Source organism: Pelecanus crispus, chromosome W (assembly GCF_030463565.1).
Source record: "Pelecanus crispus isolate bPelCri1 chromosome W, bPelCri1.pri, whole genome shotgun sequence".
NCBI classification, from domain to species: Eukaryota; Metazoa; Chordata; class Aves; order Pelecaniformes; family Pelecanidae; genus Pelecanus; species Pelecanus crispus.
Window position 1 is genome coordinate 19,664,475 of NC_134675.1, and position 18,771 is coordinate 19,683,245.

Below are 18,771 nucleotides of genomic sequence, written 5' to 3' on the forward strand. Positions count from 1 at the left end.
AGAAACCCATCCCTGCCTTTATAAGGAAAAAAAAAATGCTACATTGAGCAGGGATCAGGATTGGTACCTGTAAACATTGTTATTACACTGCATCAGTTACTGCAAAAGTAACTTAGACTAAAAAGCCACTCCAATCGTTCAGAACTTCTGTGCTGGTTTTGAAATGGTGGCCTCTGTCTACAGGCTTTAAAAAAAAATTGAAGCAGAGCTTAAAGCTGCACCACAGAATTCTCTTAGTCCCAAACTCTGCCAAACATTTCCACATTTATGGACTGAAAAAAGAAATTGCTCTTGATAAATCAAGATATAGTTCTATACATAAAAAGACATCACTGATGTCAAAGTTCAAACTTCCAGTGAAAGACTAAGCAAACCTGATAGCTCCCATCAAGTTTACTACTACTGCATAAAGTACCCACTGTTTGTTTAGTTTTCCACAGTCATTCTGAGTGAAGGGCAGTATGTTGAAGAGCATGGGTATTGATAAAACCATTTGTCTCATTTGCAGATAGACTGCTGAAGTCAGCCACTGAAACAGCCATTTTGGCACTGGTAATATGGTGTGTGTGGTTCTCAAAGTCCACACCAAGGTTATTAACAGAGACATCATTCATGAAAGATTCTGGGACAGCAATTCCCATTTTCAGTCTCTTCGCAGGTCTTTCTGTCTCTTCAGTGCACATGTTCATTGGGTTTAGCTCTGAATGATAAAAGCCAGTCTCAAATAAATTAAAACAATCACTTTCACCATTGCTAGGCAAGTTAAGCAATTCTTCTGTTCCAACAGGCACATGATTAACTGGTGCTCGGGGTAAGCTGTCCATAGGAGGAAAGGCATCATCCAGGCAGTTCATATCTGAAGTGTGGCAGACTGTAGCTACACTGTTTGTCAATGCTGGAAAAAAAGATGAACGCAAAATGTAAATGAAATAGTTGTTTATATAGTTACAACAAAAAGCTTTTTTGGGTTTTGGTTGGCTTTTTTTTTTTTCTCCTTGATTTACCTGTCAACTCATTGGCAGTGATAGAGTTCAGAATGCTTAGCTGTTGATCAGGAATGGTTTCTGTTCGAGTGTTAGATGTTAAGGCTGAAGAATGTACTGCTCCACCAAGGGCTTCTGCTTCATCTACCAAACGATCCATGTAGTCCCTTAAAGAATATGGCATTCATAATGGGTTATTTAACAGGAGAACAAGGCCTAAAAATGATGATGGATTTCGGTTGCCATAGCCACTGCAGCATTACACTGCAATAACGGGAAGAAAAATATAATCTTCTACATTTACAATTTGCAACAGAAAACATATTCCAAGAACGTTTTACTTACGTAACTCCTGGATGATGGTTATATCTCTTCTTTCCAAATCTTGTTTGCTGAGCAAAGTAATCATAACGTTCTGACTTTTTCCACATGTAATAGAAAGCCACACACTCAGCAACTGTTCTGGTTCTTACCTAAAAGAAGGCAAGAAGAACTGACAAGATTAATGCAAATAATTATGTTTTGTCATCTCCCCAGTTCCCATATTCCTGCAATATTGTTAGTTTTACTGTTCTAGTATCTGGAACAAGCCAATTAAATCAGGAGACTTCAGAGAGATCTACAGTTTCAAATTTCTTTACAGAGAAGGTGGTCAAACACTGGAACAGGCTTCCTAGAGAGGTGGTTGATGCCCCAAGCCTACCAGTGTTTAAGAGGCATTTGGACAATGCCCTTACTAACATGCTTTAACTTTTGGTCAGCCTCAGGCAGTTGGACTAGATGATCGTTGTAGGTCCCTTCCAACTGAAATAGTCTATTCTATTCTAAGTACTACATCTGTTCTATTGTATGCATTGTTGTTTGGGTTTTTTTTTTAAGCTAGATTGAAACTGTATCTACGTCTGAAGCATTTCAGTTCATAACCTATAACAAATTTTTAAGCTATAAGACAAAAATCAATGATGACCATATCAATGACCTAAGAGAAACAAGCAGAAAAGACTTTGGGTACTTAGACAAATTCTGGTCCATAGTGACAGATAGATCAACTCACATGCTTTGTTGCATGTTGGAAAAAATATTTTTAAATTATTTCTTTGCATCTCTGGTGAATTACTGTTTATTAGTAAGGTCCATTTAAAATTTGAACCACCCAAATATTTATCATGGGACAGGTTAAGCCAAGTGTTGAGCAGGACTAGCTGACTGTTGTTGAACAGCAACCACAACCCTATAAAGTTTACCTGAAATACAACAAAACCACCAGTCTCCTAAAGAAAAAACTTGTCATGGTTTAACCCCAGCCAGCAACTAAGCACTACACTGCTGCTTGCTCACTTCCCCCCAGTGAGATGGGGGAGGAAGAATCAGAAGGGTAAAAGTGAAAAAACTCATGGGTTGAGATAAAGACAGTTTAATAATAATAAAAAAATTGTTTAAAAAAGAGAGAGGAAAATAAAACCCAAGAAAAACAAGTGATGCAAATGAAAATGATTGCTCGCCACCAACCTACCGATGCCCAGCCAGTCCCCAAGCAGCGGCAGCCCCCCTGCCAACCTTCACCCCCCTAGTTTTATTGCTGAGCATGATGTCATATGGTATGGAATATCCCTTTGGTCAGTTGGGGTCAGCTGTCCCAGCTGTGTCCCCTCCCAACTTCTTGTGCACCCCCAGCCTACTCGCTGGTGGGGTAGGGTGAGAGGCAGAAAAGGCCTTGACTCTGTGTAAGCACTGCTCAGCAGTAAGGAAAACATCTCTGTATTATCAACACTGTTTTCAGCACAAATCCAAAACATAGCCCCATACAAGCTACTATGAAGAAAATTAACTCTATCCCAGCCAAAACCAGTACAAAACCTCAAGGTGGTATCAAAACATACAGGACATTTACAGAAAGTTTGGAAACATCCATATTGTCAACTGTACCAAATGATACATATATTTGATCCTGATAAATAAATAAATCCAATTCCTATTCTTCAAGCACAGAGTCATCAATCGGAAACAATCCAGATCAAGATTAGAACTCCTTCATTGGCCAGAAACCAGAGTACTGATGGATGACTACACTTTCTGAAAACACAAAGAGCTAAGCCTGTTTCTGTAGAATTACACCTTCCTGGTGACAAAAATAATTAAAGATGCATTTTCCCCTCCCACAGCCATAGTATGGAAATACTATACTTCTAGGAGAGGCAGACATTTAAACTAAATTATAATATAAATGCATAAATGGAAGTAATGTCAACATAAGTTGATTTCAGAGATAATATATCGACTCATCTTGCAATGCCTAGCTTTTCCAATGACATCGGAGATAAAATTAGCACAAAAATACCAAGCTGGTTTTAATATGTTGGTCCTAATTTCACTCTTCTGCATGGCTTCTGAGAAATGCATTGCTTTTACAAATTTTTAGCATCGTATTATCTACCAATTCCTCCATTTAACTGTGTCGTGGTTTAGCCCCAGCCAGCAACTAAGCACCACACAGCTGCTCGCTCACTCCCCCTACCCTGATGAGATGGGGGAGAGAATTGGAGGAGTAAGAGTGAGAAACACTCCTGGGTTGAGATAAGAACAGTTTAATAATTGAAATAAAGTAAAAGAGTAATGATAATAACAACAATATAATAATGATAATAACAATAATAATATACAAAGCAAGTGATGAACAATGCAATTGCTCACCACCCGCCGACCGATACCCAGACAGTTCCCGAGCAGTGATCGCTGCTCCCCGGACAACTCCCCCCCCCCCCAGTTTATGTACTGAGTATGACGTCATATGGTATGGAATATCCCTTTGGCCAGTTTGGATCAACCATTCTGGCTGTGCCCCCTCCCAGTTCCTTGTGTACCTGGCAGAGCACAGGAAGCTGAAAAGTCTTTGACTAGCATAAGCAGTACTTAGCAACAACTAAAAACATCAGTGTGTTATCAACATTCTTCTCCTACTAAATCCAAAACACAGCACTATGCCTGCTACTAGGAAGAAAATTAACTCTATCCCAGCCAAAACCAGGACAAACTGTAAAATACTAACCTTGTTTTTCTGTATGAGATGAAAGTCTTTTCCATAAATCAGAAGTGCATGTTCAAAGCTTCTGCATTCTTCTTCTGTCCATGCTGTCATCTCTTCTAGATAATTGCAAAAGTAGCATGATAAACCTATTTTTACTCACTAATCTTTTACAGAGAATATTGGTGTTGCTAATGCATGAATATCCAAACGCACTCTAAAAAACCCAATAGTTCAGTTATTTAGACCCATGTTCTTTCCTCTGCTGTACAGATATCCTACCTGAAATCTAACATTCTTGTTTATAAAGACTCATAAAAGAGTCTGATTTCTGAAATCTTTTATCCTGGAGGGCAAAGGGCATTCAAAAGACTTGATTTATTATTTCTTAAGAAGCTTGTCATCAAAAAACCAAGATTTGATAACATCACTGAGATATCAGTGAGATTATTTTTCTGAATATTTCTTCTTGCATCAGATACAAAGAATAGTGGCTGTTGGAAAAACAGAGTGAAGGAACAATCTTTTTTTTTTTCTTTTAAGATAAAACTGAATTTTAGTTTTACAAATTAAACAAAATCACTAAAAAAAGAATAAGAGTTTTAAAACAAAGTAGCTCAAACTATTTGAGTAGGTCAGTTTTGTCTCAAGTATTGTTGCTTCCCTATCTTGATTATTGCTTTATGTCTATATATAATAAAGGAGGGATATTTCAGGCATCTTACATTCCTAATGGTGATCTGTTCAGCTGTCATTTAAAGCTAATAGGAAAAAACAAAAAAACAAAAGCAAACCACAAAAAACCCAACCCACAAACCCATTTAAAAACATTTCTGGAAGCAGACACTGGAACCAAGACCTTTCTGCTCCCAGATGAAAGTAATAATCATTCCACTACAAGGTGATTTTCTTTCTCACCCTATTAATTTTGCACTCCTTACTACAGAGTTCTCAAGCTTCAAAGAGAAGATTCCCATGTAAAGTGTCACTGTTAAGAAATTATCTTGGGAGATGTGGATTTTTAACTCTCATCTTGAGAATAGCAGTGAACTTCAGTGGGTAGAGTAGATCACAGCACAATGGTTACTCTAAAAGACAGGCACTAACAGCGTTATCATCCTTTACCATTTTTAATGAGGGTATAAATCACAGCTGATTTGGGGCTGGGGGTGAGTATTAGTCCTTAGGACAGAATTTGGGGCTCTGACCCACAAATGGGCAGAGGTATTTTTCAATCCCAAAACAAGAATCTAAATCCTAGAGAAGTGTGGGGTTCAGGATACAGCCCTGCAACTGTTAATTCCTTATTATTTAGCTCTACGCAATCTCTTCTTGTACGAGAGCTTTCTGAAGCACTGCTCTGATATTCCTTATTGTTCCCTTCGGCTTTACCTTAGATACTTAGCTTTCACAGCACCTAACTTGTAAACACTCAAATTCCCTTTGGATCCAGTTCTGAGTAGGGAATATTTGCCAGAACACCAATTTATACCAGGGCTCATAGTCCATTTCTGCTTTATGCAACACGTATGTTAAAATATAGGACAAAGAACCATCTTTGCTAAATGATAAACTCTGATTTTTATTTAAGGGAGTGATAAAGTTAGGGACAAACAAGATGGAAGCTCGTTTTCTGCTGTAAACTCAAGCCAATCTCTCCATACTCTACCAAAGACCTATAGAACTATACAGTAGAACCAGTTTAGGGTTGACATAGCACAATGTTAGCACAGCGATGAAGGGAGTGGGGCTCACTTACATAGCCAGCTATGTTCTCCTGATTCTGGTATAAATGTCATCAGATTATAATTGATCATGATCTCAAAAAGGTACTGTAATGTGGGTGAGAACTGCCTTATGGGAGCAAAATCCTTCTCCTCAGTCTGTGCCGTTCTTAAGACAGCAATGTAGGAAAGAAGGGAAGAAAAGGTGTAAAAGCTGATCCTGCAACAACTTGCAAACTTCTCTAGCAGAAATTTCCATCTGGCCAACAGTCAGATTATACCTAATCTGTGCTAAAGACATCATGGAAAGGGATGTGCTCGTCAATCTGAATCTTGCTCAAGGTTTTTCTACACAAGTTTTGTTTTTTTTTTTTTTTATTTTTTTTTTCCCCCCCTCCAAACACACATTTCTTAAAATGCAGGTACTCTCTCTTACCCTGAGATGCCTTTCCATTTGAGCAGTATCTCTCAATTGCTTCTTTAACATTATGGCTACTTTTGAGAAGTTCATATAGCGCCTATAAAAATAGAAGTAGTCTTTAGAAAGAGTCAAAGTTTGCAAATATCCAATCTAAATTTCTGAAACTAGCCTTTCTGTGAGCATATCTAATGTAAAAAAGAGCATTTGTCTTTATACACAATGAAAATTTTAAAATAACAACCAAAAAGCAAAACCATCCAAAAGTTGAGGCAAGGTTTAATTAAGCATGGTAATCTGAAACATCACAGATCACAACACTGCCAACATTCAAATACTCGTAGTTTTAAGCACGTGCTTAAAATTACAAATAAGATCCTGACCTCAATAACATCTAATTAAAAAAAAAAAGGAAATTGAATATTGCTGCCTTTATAATACAAGACAGAGAAAGAGAACACATTAATTACAAAGCGATGTGTCACAAATGGAACAGGATATAAAACATACTTGTTCATTGTCCCGTGTATGTAGTCCTTCAGGAATTCTGCCAATCATGTTTTCATTTCCTGTTCTTAAGAAGGTTTCAAAAAGGTATTCTTTAACTTTACTTTCTGAGATCACATCAGGTTTCCAAAGTAAATGGTCTTCATTTTCATAGGCTGTTAAAACAGAAATCCATTAATGCCAGGTGTGACATTTTTAAGGCTATAACATAAAAAGCTATTTCACAAAGACAAAGAACAGGAATACAGAAGTAATCAAATCAAGCACCACCATGCCACTTTTAAATTGCAGCTCACTTCTTCCCCAAAAGCCTCAGTTAAGAGACAGACTCTGCAGTGTGATATGGCAAAGAGATTCAGGTTCCATGAGGATGAGATAAGGGACTGAACTCTTGAGACAGAGCCTTTACAGAAGAGCAGCTTGTTGACAGCTAGATGATTCAAGTCAAATTATACATATGTATTCATCATCTTCATATAAACAAACTAGCAAAACCACTCAGTTTTATTCAGCTTTTTTCAACAAATAAGCTATAGTTTACAGCAAAAGAGAGTGCAGGATATTACTATATCAAATATTACATGTCAAAAAACAAACAAACAAGAGGCAGCAGCTAACTGGTCACTTTCAACTAAAATTTGCCAGAACTTACTTAACAGAATGGAAATCTAGGTCTCAATGTGGTAATTTCTTTTTCCATTCACTAACAACTGAATGCTGTTAACAACTTGTACGTTCCATATTTTACAAGCAATCAGGATGTATAGTCCTCCTTCATAGTATACTGAAATCATGCATGCACCTCTTAAGTAGCTCATTTGAAAGACAATATATTGGAAATATTCAAGAGTTGGCCTGAACCTTTGTCTGTGCACACATTTAAATTCTAGATTAAACTATAAATCCTTTGCTCTGATCAATAGATGTGATTAACATTACATATAATGCTTCATGTACTCTTTGGCAATACAAAATTAGAGTTATTGAATTCAAACACATACAAGCATAATAGCAGTTACAGTAGAAGAGATGAAGATTCTCAAATCTCTCATAAAACTGCAGGAAAGAATATTAAGCTAAGGTGAGGAATAAAATTAGATCTCCTTTGAAAGTTCTGTTATGGCTTAAGAACATGGAAAGCTTTCAAACAGATGTGTTACAAGTGTAAGGTTTACAGAAGAGCAGAACTGACTTCTAGCACAATTCCAGTAGCTGGGACTACATAGCACAAATATAAGCCCCTGTTTGCCATCACAAGCTCTTCAGGGAGTACAGAAGAGGCTTTCACAGAGTCCTCCACCCATACAGCCAGGTCCATCCTCTCTGAGCACTGCTGACGCTCAGCTTCAACCTCCATTATCAACCAAGACAACCCAGCACTTCTTGCTGGAGTCCATGCCTGATATTCTCAAGAGGAGTTCCTCAGGCTCTCGTAATCTGGGGGCTACCTCTTTGCTCTTGGCCATGCCAGCAGACAATACTCTCAATGGTTCTCTGGAATGACCAGAGAAAGTTGTCAGATTAACGCCTTCCTGATCATCCTCTGGTTATTGGCCCTTCTCTAGTTCTTGGCCAAGGAGAAGTCAAGAGGTGTAAATAGTAAAAGGACTATCCAGATAAATCTGGTTCTTACTCCTCCATTTCTTACAACTGGTAAGCATTGTGCTTGAATCTTAGAAAACAGGAAATTTCCCTAGGTCTCTTAAGCAACACAAGAGATGTTCACTTGCTAATGTTTCCAGCTCCATCCATACTAAACATTCTTCTTCTCTATTGCAAAGGATCATTCTTCAAAAAGCAGTTGGCAATGGTGAAAAGACTTTATATACTTCATAGAATGATGTTCCCATGAAATGTTACAGTTTGAACACAAGTAACTTACAGAAGACAGAATGCCCTTCATTTATTAATGTCCCCCAAACAGTTCCTTAATTTCACAGCTGTTCTACCCATGAGCAAATTTCTTTCAATATTTACTTTTTGAATTCCACAGCTATATATGCTATACTTTTCTCATAGTGAAGGTTTCTAAAGATACCAAATAAAACTCTATTAAATAAGTTATTTTTAATACTCTAGCACAATTGCAGTTTTTAACCTAAATTTACACAGAAGTAACAACATACTTAAAACATCATTTTTTTTTAAAAGACAAGGTGTATCAGGACCTACATCTTCTACTCATGCTATGGAAATTTAAAATAGTTTATTGCTTTGGTTTTCATATCCATTTTGTAACCCACACCGTTGTGGTTGCCAAAAAACAAGCAAAGAAAAATACCATTTTGAAGATCTTCAATGTAAACTAAGTTACATGCTCATAGCCCAGTTATGATACTTTGATGAAAATATTTCCTTCTTGACCCACAGTTTGTTGCCTCCTAATATTACTAGATACTTCAGAATTAACACTGTAATCCACCCTCCTATTTCTTCTTGAGAATCTCTTCTCAAAACTGTAGAATCACATTTCTGAGATATAATTATGTGGTTGTGTTACTTCAGTTGACTAGGGGTTTTTGTTTGTTTTTTTTTCTTTTTAAGGTCTCTGAGACTTTAACTAAGCCACTGAATTTATCTTATAAGTTTAAATATGTTTATACATAGCAGTTGATGGAAAAAATGATAAGATAAAAAGTAAAACAATCAGAACAACTTACCCTTTTCATTATCACTGTATCTGCCAAGGTAAGATGGAATTTCAGCCTGATACTGTGAACCAACCATTATTTCCTGAAGATGTAACAAAAATCACAAGAGAAAGGTATTAGCTTAATATTTTCTGTATGGAAGCATTACAAATTCCATTAACGTGGCATTTTGCAGAGTATTCCAGAATTAAGGTACTACTTTAGATATGTACTATAAATCTTAATGCATTTTTCTTGACAGTAAAGTTTTTCTTAATTTTTTTTAAAGATAGTTATTACCTTTCTCAAATCTTCAGATGAATTACCATTGTCTGCCTCTACATCTTCACCATCTGATTCCTTATCTCCATCACATGTAGTGTTTGCTTCAGACAAAGAAGTTTGGTTTTAGCTAGGAAGAATTTTCAGTTCAAATACAGAACTACAAGATATCCTTTACTTTTGAAAGAAGCCCCTGCTTTTATTCTGGGAGACACTCATCATGAGCCTGTTGATCTACATTTCTATCAAACTAGCATGAAGTCAGAAAGCACTGGTACTTGTATATTGCAGAACTGAAACATTTATCATCACTGCAACTGAGACAATCTATTATATTTCTAACAGTCAAAAGGAAATGAGATCGTTTTTCTTCATCAATTTTCTTCAATAAAGGCTTATACCTTATAGAAAAGGTATGAGAAAACCAGAAAACTTCCAGGGCTATGACTTAGCCCCAGGTTAATCACAAAGAAAGTAAAGTTGAAGGCAAGTCTTTATTACCTACTAAAGCCTTTCATCAGAAGGTTTTAATGGGCATTCAAAACATTCCTTTAAACAAGGCTGCCTCAGCATGGAGTGAAGATATAGTAGATATACACAAAACTGAATAAGCAAAAGACAGCAAAAGACTGATTATTCCTCTTTAATCTTTTTTTTTCTTAGGAAGAAATACAGCAGAGTACTCCAAGTAATTCAAATACAGTACTCTACAGAATAACTCATATTTTAGAATCTGGAATGCTGTGGTACTGGGTTCTGAAGTAATTCTATTTTTTATTTTATCCCCGGCAGAATGGAATCTATAGTTCTGATAAGATTAAAGCTATTTTGTATTCTCAATTTTCAGTAACAACATGCTCATAAATAGGGTTGCAGTTTTAGCTTCATCACAACTAAATAGAATCATCAGCATCAGAGACAATATCCAAGACTGTATGGACTGAGGCTCCTCTTCTGTAGTCGTTACTACAATCACCAGTCTATCTCTTTTTGCTGTTAGAAGTAGCAGGCAAGAAGCTAACATGAATGCATGAAACAACAATATACCTGGAAAATAATATACAATTATTTTTTCCAGTTAATCCAAATTTAATAAAAAAGCCTGTCAGACATATTTATCTTAAAATTTAATGTTATCTTAAAGAAATGGACAGGGATCAGAAAAAAGATTAAACAGTCAACAGCACAGAAAACTGACATTTCCCTCCCTGAAATGGTGGATATTCAATTTTAAAATGCCCAACCAAAAGTTCTATTAGAGAAAGAGTAATATTCTGATAGAAAGCCATGATAGCTGAAAGCAAAGATGACTGTTTCTTAATCCTGAGTAAGATGAGGGGCTAAATTTTTTCCATAAAGCTGCCATACTTTCAGTGTCATATTCATTAACTGTTCACAAGCAATATTTAAGTGCCAGCAAGGTTGGGGTTTGCTTAACTAAAAAAGGACATTATAATTTTTAAGGTTTTTGTATCTCTCAATACAAATGTCTTACATTACACAATCAGCAGCATGCAAAGGGCTACAATTGCTGATGACTGAGACAGCACATCCCCTTTATCACCCCCCTTCTCTAGATGGATGAAATCCCCCAGAAATAGCTCAAGATACTTGCCAAATTAAAACTGTGGTAAAAATCCTCCACATTGCCTATTGTAGTTCATTTTTTCACTGGTGTACTAGACTTGGAGCAATGAGGAATATCTCATCCAGGTTGGATAACTGAACCACTGGTTCTCAGATCTTTCCCATAATAGCTCCATGGGTAGTGAAATTTTGGTGGTCATGGGTTCATAGGCCCCATCCCATATAAAACCACTTTGGCTCATGAAGTCCTACAGAAAACCGTTGAATGTGTGAAGGGAAATAATCACAAAGAAACCACGTCCCAGTTCACATCCACAGGCTGAATGGAGGAATCACTGGCTTAAAAGCAGCAGCAAAAATTTTAGTAAAGAAACACTAATTTAAAAGCATGGGTTACATATTCATGTCATCCAGTAAGATACTGGAAATCACAAAGGGCGTACTTCACATTAAGTATTAATTATGAAAAGTTACTGTATTTGTAGAAAAAATAATTGTGCTTTGAGCACAGTACTAAATATAGGTCTTTTAGGTAATCAATAATACCAAAGACAACATTCATGTACAACATCCTGCAAAGCACTGTTTCTCAATTCCCAGTAAAGTCAGCACTACTCTGCAATTTTGATATTTTAAGCTAGGAAGCTATATATAATGCTAAGACTTTTTGAGTACTATTATAAAATTAGGTTTCCTACATCTTAATGGCCGAGGAAAGAAGTCGGTAGCCTCATGTGAAGTAACTGATGGTGTCAAGTCATCAGCAGAGGACTGTGTTTCTTCATCATCACCTGACAAGAGGTCCTTAGCTATTTCCTCCTGTATCATTAAAATAAAAAAATAAAACCTCAGACTATTAAGTATAGACTGGTGAGCATTTAGATTCAGCAAATTGTAAGCCCCATTAATTAAAATGAATTATTTTACCATAATTAATTTTAGCAGACCATCCTCTCAATTAAAAAGCTAGTTCAGTCCTCCTAAGTCTCAGAACAAATATAACCATTCACTTCAGAGTTGAACACAGGGGTTCATATCCCCCTTGTTTGTCTTCTATTAAAATAAATGCACAAGTAGCAACCTCTGCAAGCATCAAATCTCAGATGTTCATCCAGCTGCTTCTAATGAAAAATGCTAGTAGAAATCTTTAGAACTCTGTCATTCTTTGCATCACAGATATACTAAAGCTTTAACAGGCTGTTACCCCTTAAACTCGGGGGGGGGACACAACACCAAAACAAAACAGCCAGGCACTTTTGTAGACTTTTGCTGAGAAGAGTTACAGATAATAAACAACCCATTATCTTCCCAAATCACACAAAAAATTAATGTTTCTGTAGTTTAAAAAAAGGGAAGAAAGAAAGAAAAAGCACACTTCCTCCACTAGCAGACATGTTTGAGCCCCTCTATATAGAGATTAGGGAGGGAAAGAACTGTATTAGACAAGCCGACTATATTTCTGTAGCCTCAACACAATCGTGACTCCTAATGAGAATCAGATGTGCAGAGCCATCATTATACCCTACTTTCTGTGGAGTTTATCATTTCATCATACTTACTACCTACAGATTTTATAATACAAACTACTAGCTGCATATGCCTTATAGCCAAAAATCAGATTAATGTCTCAGAATTCAAAGTTAGCATGCAAATCACAAAAACCAAAGTTTCATGTTTTTATATTCAACAATACAACACACTGCACATAAAACAATCTCTTTCTCACCCCCCAAAGTTGAGACCTTTCCAAATTACGTGCATTTGAAAGGAACATTCCAAAGCATTCAGGAGTGCATTTTCAAGTTACCCACAAAGGTTTGATACAAGACATGTATGTTGGAAGCCAGAATTATTATTTCTGGACATTGCATACATTAAAATAAAATACAGATCTTTTCAGAAAAAATCCCACATCTATTAAAAAAAAAAAAGAAATCTATTTAAAGTTCTCTGGATGTGTTTTAGAAGAACTGTTAACTTATTCATTTCTCATTTGTAGTAACACAGTGCCACTAAAGTTGCTATGCATATGTGTGATAATTACAATAAGATTCAGATCCTCAATATCCTTGAAAAAGAATTAATTCAGAGTAGAATCACAGAATCATTTAGGTTGGAAAAGACCTTTAAGATTGAGTCCAACCATAAACCTAACACTGCCAAGTCCACCACTAGTACAGTAACTCTTAATTGAGTATTGAAATTGACAAAGATATGTATTTTGTAACATGAAGAGATAGTGAAATATAATTTAAGGTTACCTGGATTTCTGCTTTTAAACTGTAATACAGGGGAAAATAGTTCTGACTTACTTTATCTAGAGTCATATCTGGAAGTTCATCTGCAAGTTCACTTGGAGAGCTATCCACACTGGAACCAGCCATAACTGGAATCGCGGGTTCATAGCCATAGAATGCCAGTAAATCTTCCAATGGCATGTTTCCTTCCTAATACAAGAAGATTTACAAACATTTCAACATATTGCCAAATACTTGTAAACAGTTCAGGCCTAAAAGGATAAGACATAATTTGAAAAACAAAACACAAATAAAAAAAAAAGCAAACTTAACTGAAAGCAGAAATCTTCATTAAAGATCTAAAATATTTTCAGGCATAGGACTGAAATAATTCATAACCATGTCTCTTGGCATATAATGAAGTCCCATCAAGCTATTGAAGAAAACTGTTTACTGGATGAAACTAAAGAGTAATTATTAAAAATTTGCTCCTTATCTGATTCAAACTGTAAAACACGATTTGCCTCTATTTCTTCAAGACAGAAGATGTACTAGAAAAACTAATAATCCCCCTTACAAGAAAGAAATGCAGAAAAACTTGAAGACTTCAGACCTATATAGTTACAGTTGCAAGTGTGCGAAACACCACAAAAGTAAACCATCATAGCAACTTTTTATCCCTCCTTTCCATCTTCTGCACAATATATTTTATACTGACTGCTGAGAAGGTGCCGTGGTTTAACCTCGGCTGGCAACTAAGCACCACACAGCTGCTTGCTCACTCCCCCCGGTGGGATGGAGGGGAGAATCAGAAGGGTAAAAGTGAGAAAGAAACTCATGGGTTGAGATAAATACAGTTTAATAATTAAAAAAATTGTAAGGAAGAGAGGAAAACAAACAAACAAACAAAAACCAAACACCCAGAACAAAAAGAGAGAGAGAAATAAAACCCAAGTGATGCAAATGAAAACAATTGCTCACCACCAACTGACCAATGCCCAGCCAAACCCCAAGCAGCGGCAGCCCCCCCGCCAACCTGCCCCACCCCCCCAGCTTTTATTGCTGAGCATGACATCATATGGTATGGAATATCCCTTTGGTCAGTTGGGGTCAGCTGTCTCAGCTGCGTCCCCTCCCAACTTCTTGTGCACCCCCAGCCTACTCGCTGGCATGGCAGTGTGAGGAGCAGAAAAGGCCCTGACTCTATGTAAGCACTGCTCAGCAATAACGAAAACATCTCTGTATTATCAGCACTGTTTTCAGCACAAATCCAAAACATAGCCCCATACTAGCTACTATGAAGAAAATTAACTCTATCCCAGCCAAAACCAGTACTTTCTCCACCCCTTATTCCATACCATTTACATCATGTTCAGGTCCCACCCTACTGCAATAACCACCCCACCCCCCGTAAAATGTCTGTAAAATGTCAATAAATTTCCATAAAATGTTCATTGAGTTAATTTGGTCTATGACTTTGGGCTTTATCTGTTATGGTGGTCACTCAAGATGGGAGAGGTGGTGTGTTGCATGGAGTTACTGGGCACCAAAACCAGCTCAAGTCAGGTCACTGCTGCGCTTGCTCTGTTTCTTGTGAGATTCATCCTTCATTGTTTCAGGTGGTTTCTGGTGTAGTACTTCCTATAACATGCAACTCAAATCATGGGTTACAACAATTTAAAGGTACTTCCATTCCAGTCTCCACCCCTGGTCCCTTTGGACTAGGCCATAAGGTTTAACATTGCAATGAATTCCTCCTCTTGCCTCTAGCTTGGCTAGGAACAAGAGGTTCATGCTATAATACCTTTGACATTCGACAGGAATTGCCACCAAAAACTGAGGACTCCTGCCCCTTTTCCAAACCCTTTGTCAATGGCCTTATCCCTAGCAAGGGATCCTAGCTGCCAGGCTTCCTTACCCTCCAATTCCTGAATACTGGCCCAAATATCCCAGCATTAGAGTAACCAGCTGAGAATTTGCTTGCTTGGTTGATGGCTAAAATCTTTTCACATATCTCGCAGCTCACTTAGGGACAGGGATTGGGTGGTTTCTGTCTCATTTATGATTTCAGTCTCTCCCTCCTCCTGTTCTTGTGACTACTCTGCTGCAGAACAGGCTGCCTCTTCTCCTGCTCCCTCTTAGGAGAGGCTTCTTCATCCCTTACTAAATGAGTTGACCTCCGCTTCCATTGTTTCTTTTTAATTATAGGGGTGACTGATAGAGTTGAAGGCTGGGTCTCTGGTTTAGCCACAGTGTCTGTTGGTATGTTTTCAGATCCAGAGACCCTCTCTTCTCCTTGAGGGTGCTGAATAGTACTGAGCAGTGTTTGGTAGATGCTGGCCAGGCCCCAGCACAGTGTGATAAATTGTGCCTCTTTGGAATAGCCAGGGCATTTTTTTTTTTTTTCTTCTTCATTTTTCAAACATTCTATCACTTCATCGGGATTCCATACTTGTTCAGGAGTGAAGTTCTAGACCATTAGAGGTGAGAAGCTTTCTAGATATCTGCCCATATTCTCCCACATGCCTTGCCACCCATGACCATACTGCTGCGGGGCCTGGGTCATATTCCTAAATAGCTTGTTAACCTTAGAAAAAGCCAAAACAATATTCCTAGGAAATACCAATAGAAGTATTTTGACTACCCAAGGATGTTCAAGATACTGAAGAGTTATTGTAATGAGGGAGAAAACATCACAGAAGGTGGTGGTGAAGGTGCCATTCTGTATTTCCTCCACAAAAAAACCTCTCAGAAAAAGAATAATTGCTAATTATGTCTATTTGATGGTACCCGAAGTACAATAATGGCTTCAGTACAGAGCCCAAATACCAGATTAAGCTCAAGGCCAGTGTTTTAATAATAAATCTCCCAGGCAAAACATCACTAAGCACTACAGAGCACAGCAAACTGCAAAAGTCAAAACCAATCTTTAACATGTACAGCAAAAAAAGGAGCATGGCACAGATCAGATAATCTAATATTGAGAACAGATGAATTGATATCGTGACCAGCAACTGTTAACAGATGTAATTCCTTCTAATATGCTCTGGTTAGTCTGTTATTATCTCAAACCCTTCGTGCCCCACATTGGGTGCCAAAAAGGACTGTCATGGCTTAACCCTGGCCGGCAACTAAACACCACAGAGCTAGCCGCCCGCCTGCCCCTCCCCCCCCCCCCCCCGTGGGATGGGGGGAGAGAATCAGAAGGGTAAAAGTGAAAAAGAAACTTGTGGGTTGAGATAAAAACAGTTTAATAATTTAAAAGAAATAATAATTTTTTTAAAATTGTAAGGGGGGGGGGGGGGGGGGAAGAAAAAAAAAAAAAGAGAGAGAGGAACTAAAACCCAAGACAGACAAGCGATGCAAATGAAAACAATTGCTCACCACCAACCAACCCATGCCCAGCCAGTCTCCAAACAGCAGGGCAGTATGAGGAGCTGAAAAGGCCTTGACACTGTGGAAAAACTGTTCAGCAGTAACTAAAACATCAGTGTGTTATCAATACTGTTTCCAGCATAAATCCAAAACATAGCCCCATACAAGCTACTGTGAAGAAATTTAACTCTATCCCAGCCAAAACCAGTACAGAAGGTAATAGGAGAAAGATAGCTAATGATACAGCAGCAAAAATCAAGAGAAAGCCTTGGTTTATAACTTGTTTTTTCCAACAGCCTTTGATCAAATGATTTTACTAAATATCATCATATTTGCATCCTAACATAATTAATAAAACAACAAACCGTGGAGATTTTTTTTAGTTATCTGATTCAAGTCATCAAAGTATTAGAAATATTTTCCAATATTTATACCTTTAAAAGTTATATTACCTTTAAAAATTTCTTGTTGAACTCACACCGATTAAATTACTTGTTTTCTTTAGTCAGCTAAGGTCTTAGTCCTGCAAAGACTTTTCACATAAACTCATGTCCAAGTCTTTCCAGGTTCGGGACATAAAGTAATAAAGTGTTTAAGATAAGTGGCACTCAGTTCTTTTTCCTTCTGTTATAGAAGCGATAAGATCATTTTGTGGATTAACAACTCCATTTTAACCACCAGACTTGGCAATTATAATACTGAAGCAGCTTGCAAGTTCATAATCAGCAAAAATGTAATTGTAAAGGTAGCAGGACCAAAAAAGAAAAAAAAAAAAAAAATCAGGAGTATAAACACTGTCAAACTCTACATTTAGAAAATTTGTTTTTACATGGACTACAAAAACACAGCCTCATATTTAATGCTAAAAATTACACTTTCCTGGAACTCTGTTGACCAAAATCTGCAGTTATGCTGAGTAGTGTAAGTGGGTCACTGAATGGTAATGCAAGCAGCAACAGTTTGTGGATGTTCAGCATTCAGCAGGCGTTTAAAACGGGTGATGCACTGTCACAGATGAACAAGAGGTGTAAATAGAAAAAACATGTAATTAAAGAGTGTAAAAAGGAATAGGAAAAGCCAAGGAGCACACTGGTCATTTTGTACACCCACCAAATGCCAAACTGATGAAACTGAGACATAGAACTACAATTTATGTAGCAAATGAATGTGATCCATCATGTCTAAAACAGGACTGTGTTTCCAGATTGGAAAAACAAAATCTGACCAACAGAATGAAACACAGCTAGCTGTCACTTAATAGTATGCAAAACGTACAATTTCAACTTATATCCAACTTATAAAACTTAGAAGTGATAAGTGATATTAGATGATAGGACCCTCAAACCTGCTTCAGTAATTTCTCTTCCAAAGTGAAAAGATTATTAAATGAAAAAGAATCTGAACTTAACATAACACTAATATCTTTGAGAAGCTAAGTTCAGCCTTTTTGTGAGGATGCACTGCTATATCCTAACCAAATGCGATTTTCTTTTCTTGTTTTAAACAAACTGCAAAGGCATTTTGCAGGAAACTGCACTATACAATACAAACTAAAGAACAGGTTGAATGTTCTTTTCACTAAAAAAAGGTACAACACATATGGACATTCAGGAGAGAGCAAGTCACTCTTACCTTTTCTAAATCTTCAATTTCGGAGCTGAAATTTTTGTTTTCTTCCATCATTTCCTCCTCCTCTTCAAGAGTTCGCTCATCATCATAATCATGTACCAGCATTTCAGCAGAAGGGTCAAAGTCATGATCCTCAGATGATAAAGAGCCAACTATGAAAAAAACCTAATTTGAGTCTTTTTTTTTTCTATACCAACATATGAAATTACATCACAGAAAAAAAATAAGGTTGCATGAATACAGGGTCAGAACTCTCAATGGAATAACTGGAACAAATTCCTAACTACCTGACAAATTCAGCTATTTTAGCTGGCCTGCCCTTTTTTGTACTTGTAAGTAATAGGTGCAGTTTTCTCTCTTGCAGTATAGAGTACTTG

The 18,771-nt window shown here is 37.2% G+C and overlaps 1 protein-coding gene across 2 annotated transcripts; it reads right to left on the bottom strand.

Moving 5' to 3' along the window:
- Positions 1 to 440: 440 nt before the first annotated feature.
- Positions 441 to 18,514, bottom strand: LOC142596481 (mesoderm induction early response protein 3-like). Of its 2 annotated transcripts, none has more exons than XM_075725602.1 (11): positions 18,398 to 18,514; positions 13,466 to 13,600; positions 11,852 to 11,972; positions 9,585 to 9,670; positions 9,315 to 9,387; positions 6,658 to 6,809; positions 6,166 to 6,247; positions 4,030 to 4,121; positions 1,329 to 1,456; positions 1,005 to 1,150; positions 441 to 895 (listed from the first exon to the last, which is right to left on the bottom strand). In XM_075725602.1, the coding sequence occupies exons 1-11, from the start codon at positions 18,497 to 18,499 to the stop codon at positions 441 to 443; spliced, it is 1,572 nt and encodes a 523-aa protein (XP_075581717.1). In that variant the 5' UTR covers positions 18,500 to 18,514. The 2 variants fall into 2 exon arrangements, with proteins under 2 accessions (XP_075581717.1, XP_075581716.1); XM_075725601.1 differs by having other exon boundaries at positions 4,030 to 4,124.
- Positions 18,515 to 18,771: the final 257 nt, after the last annotated feature.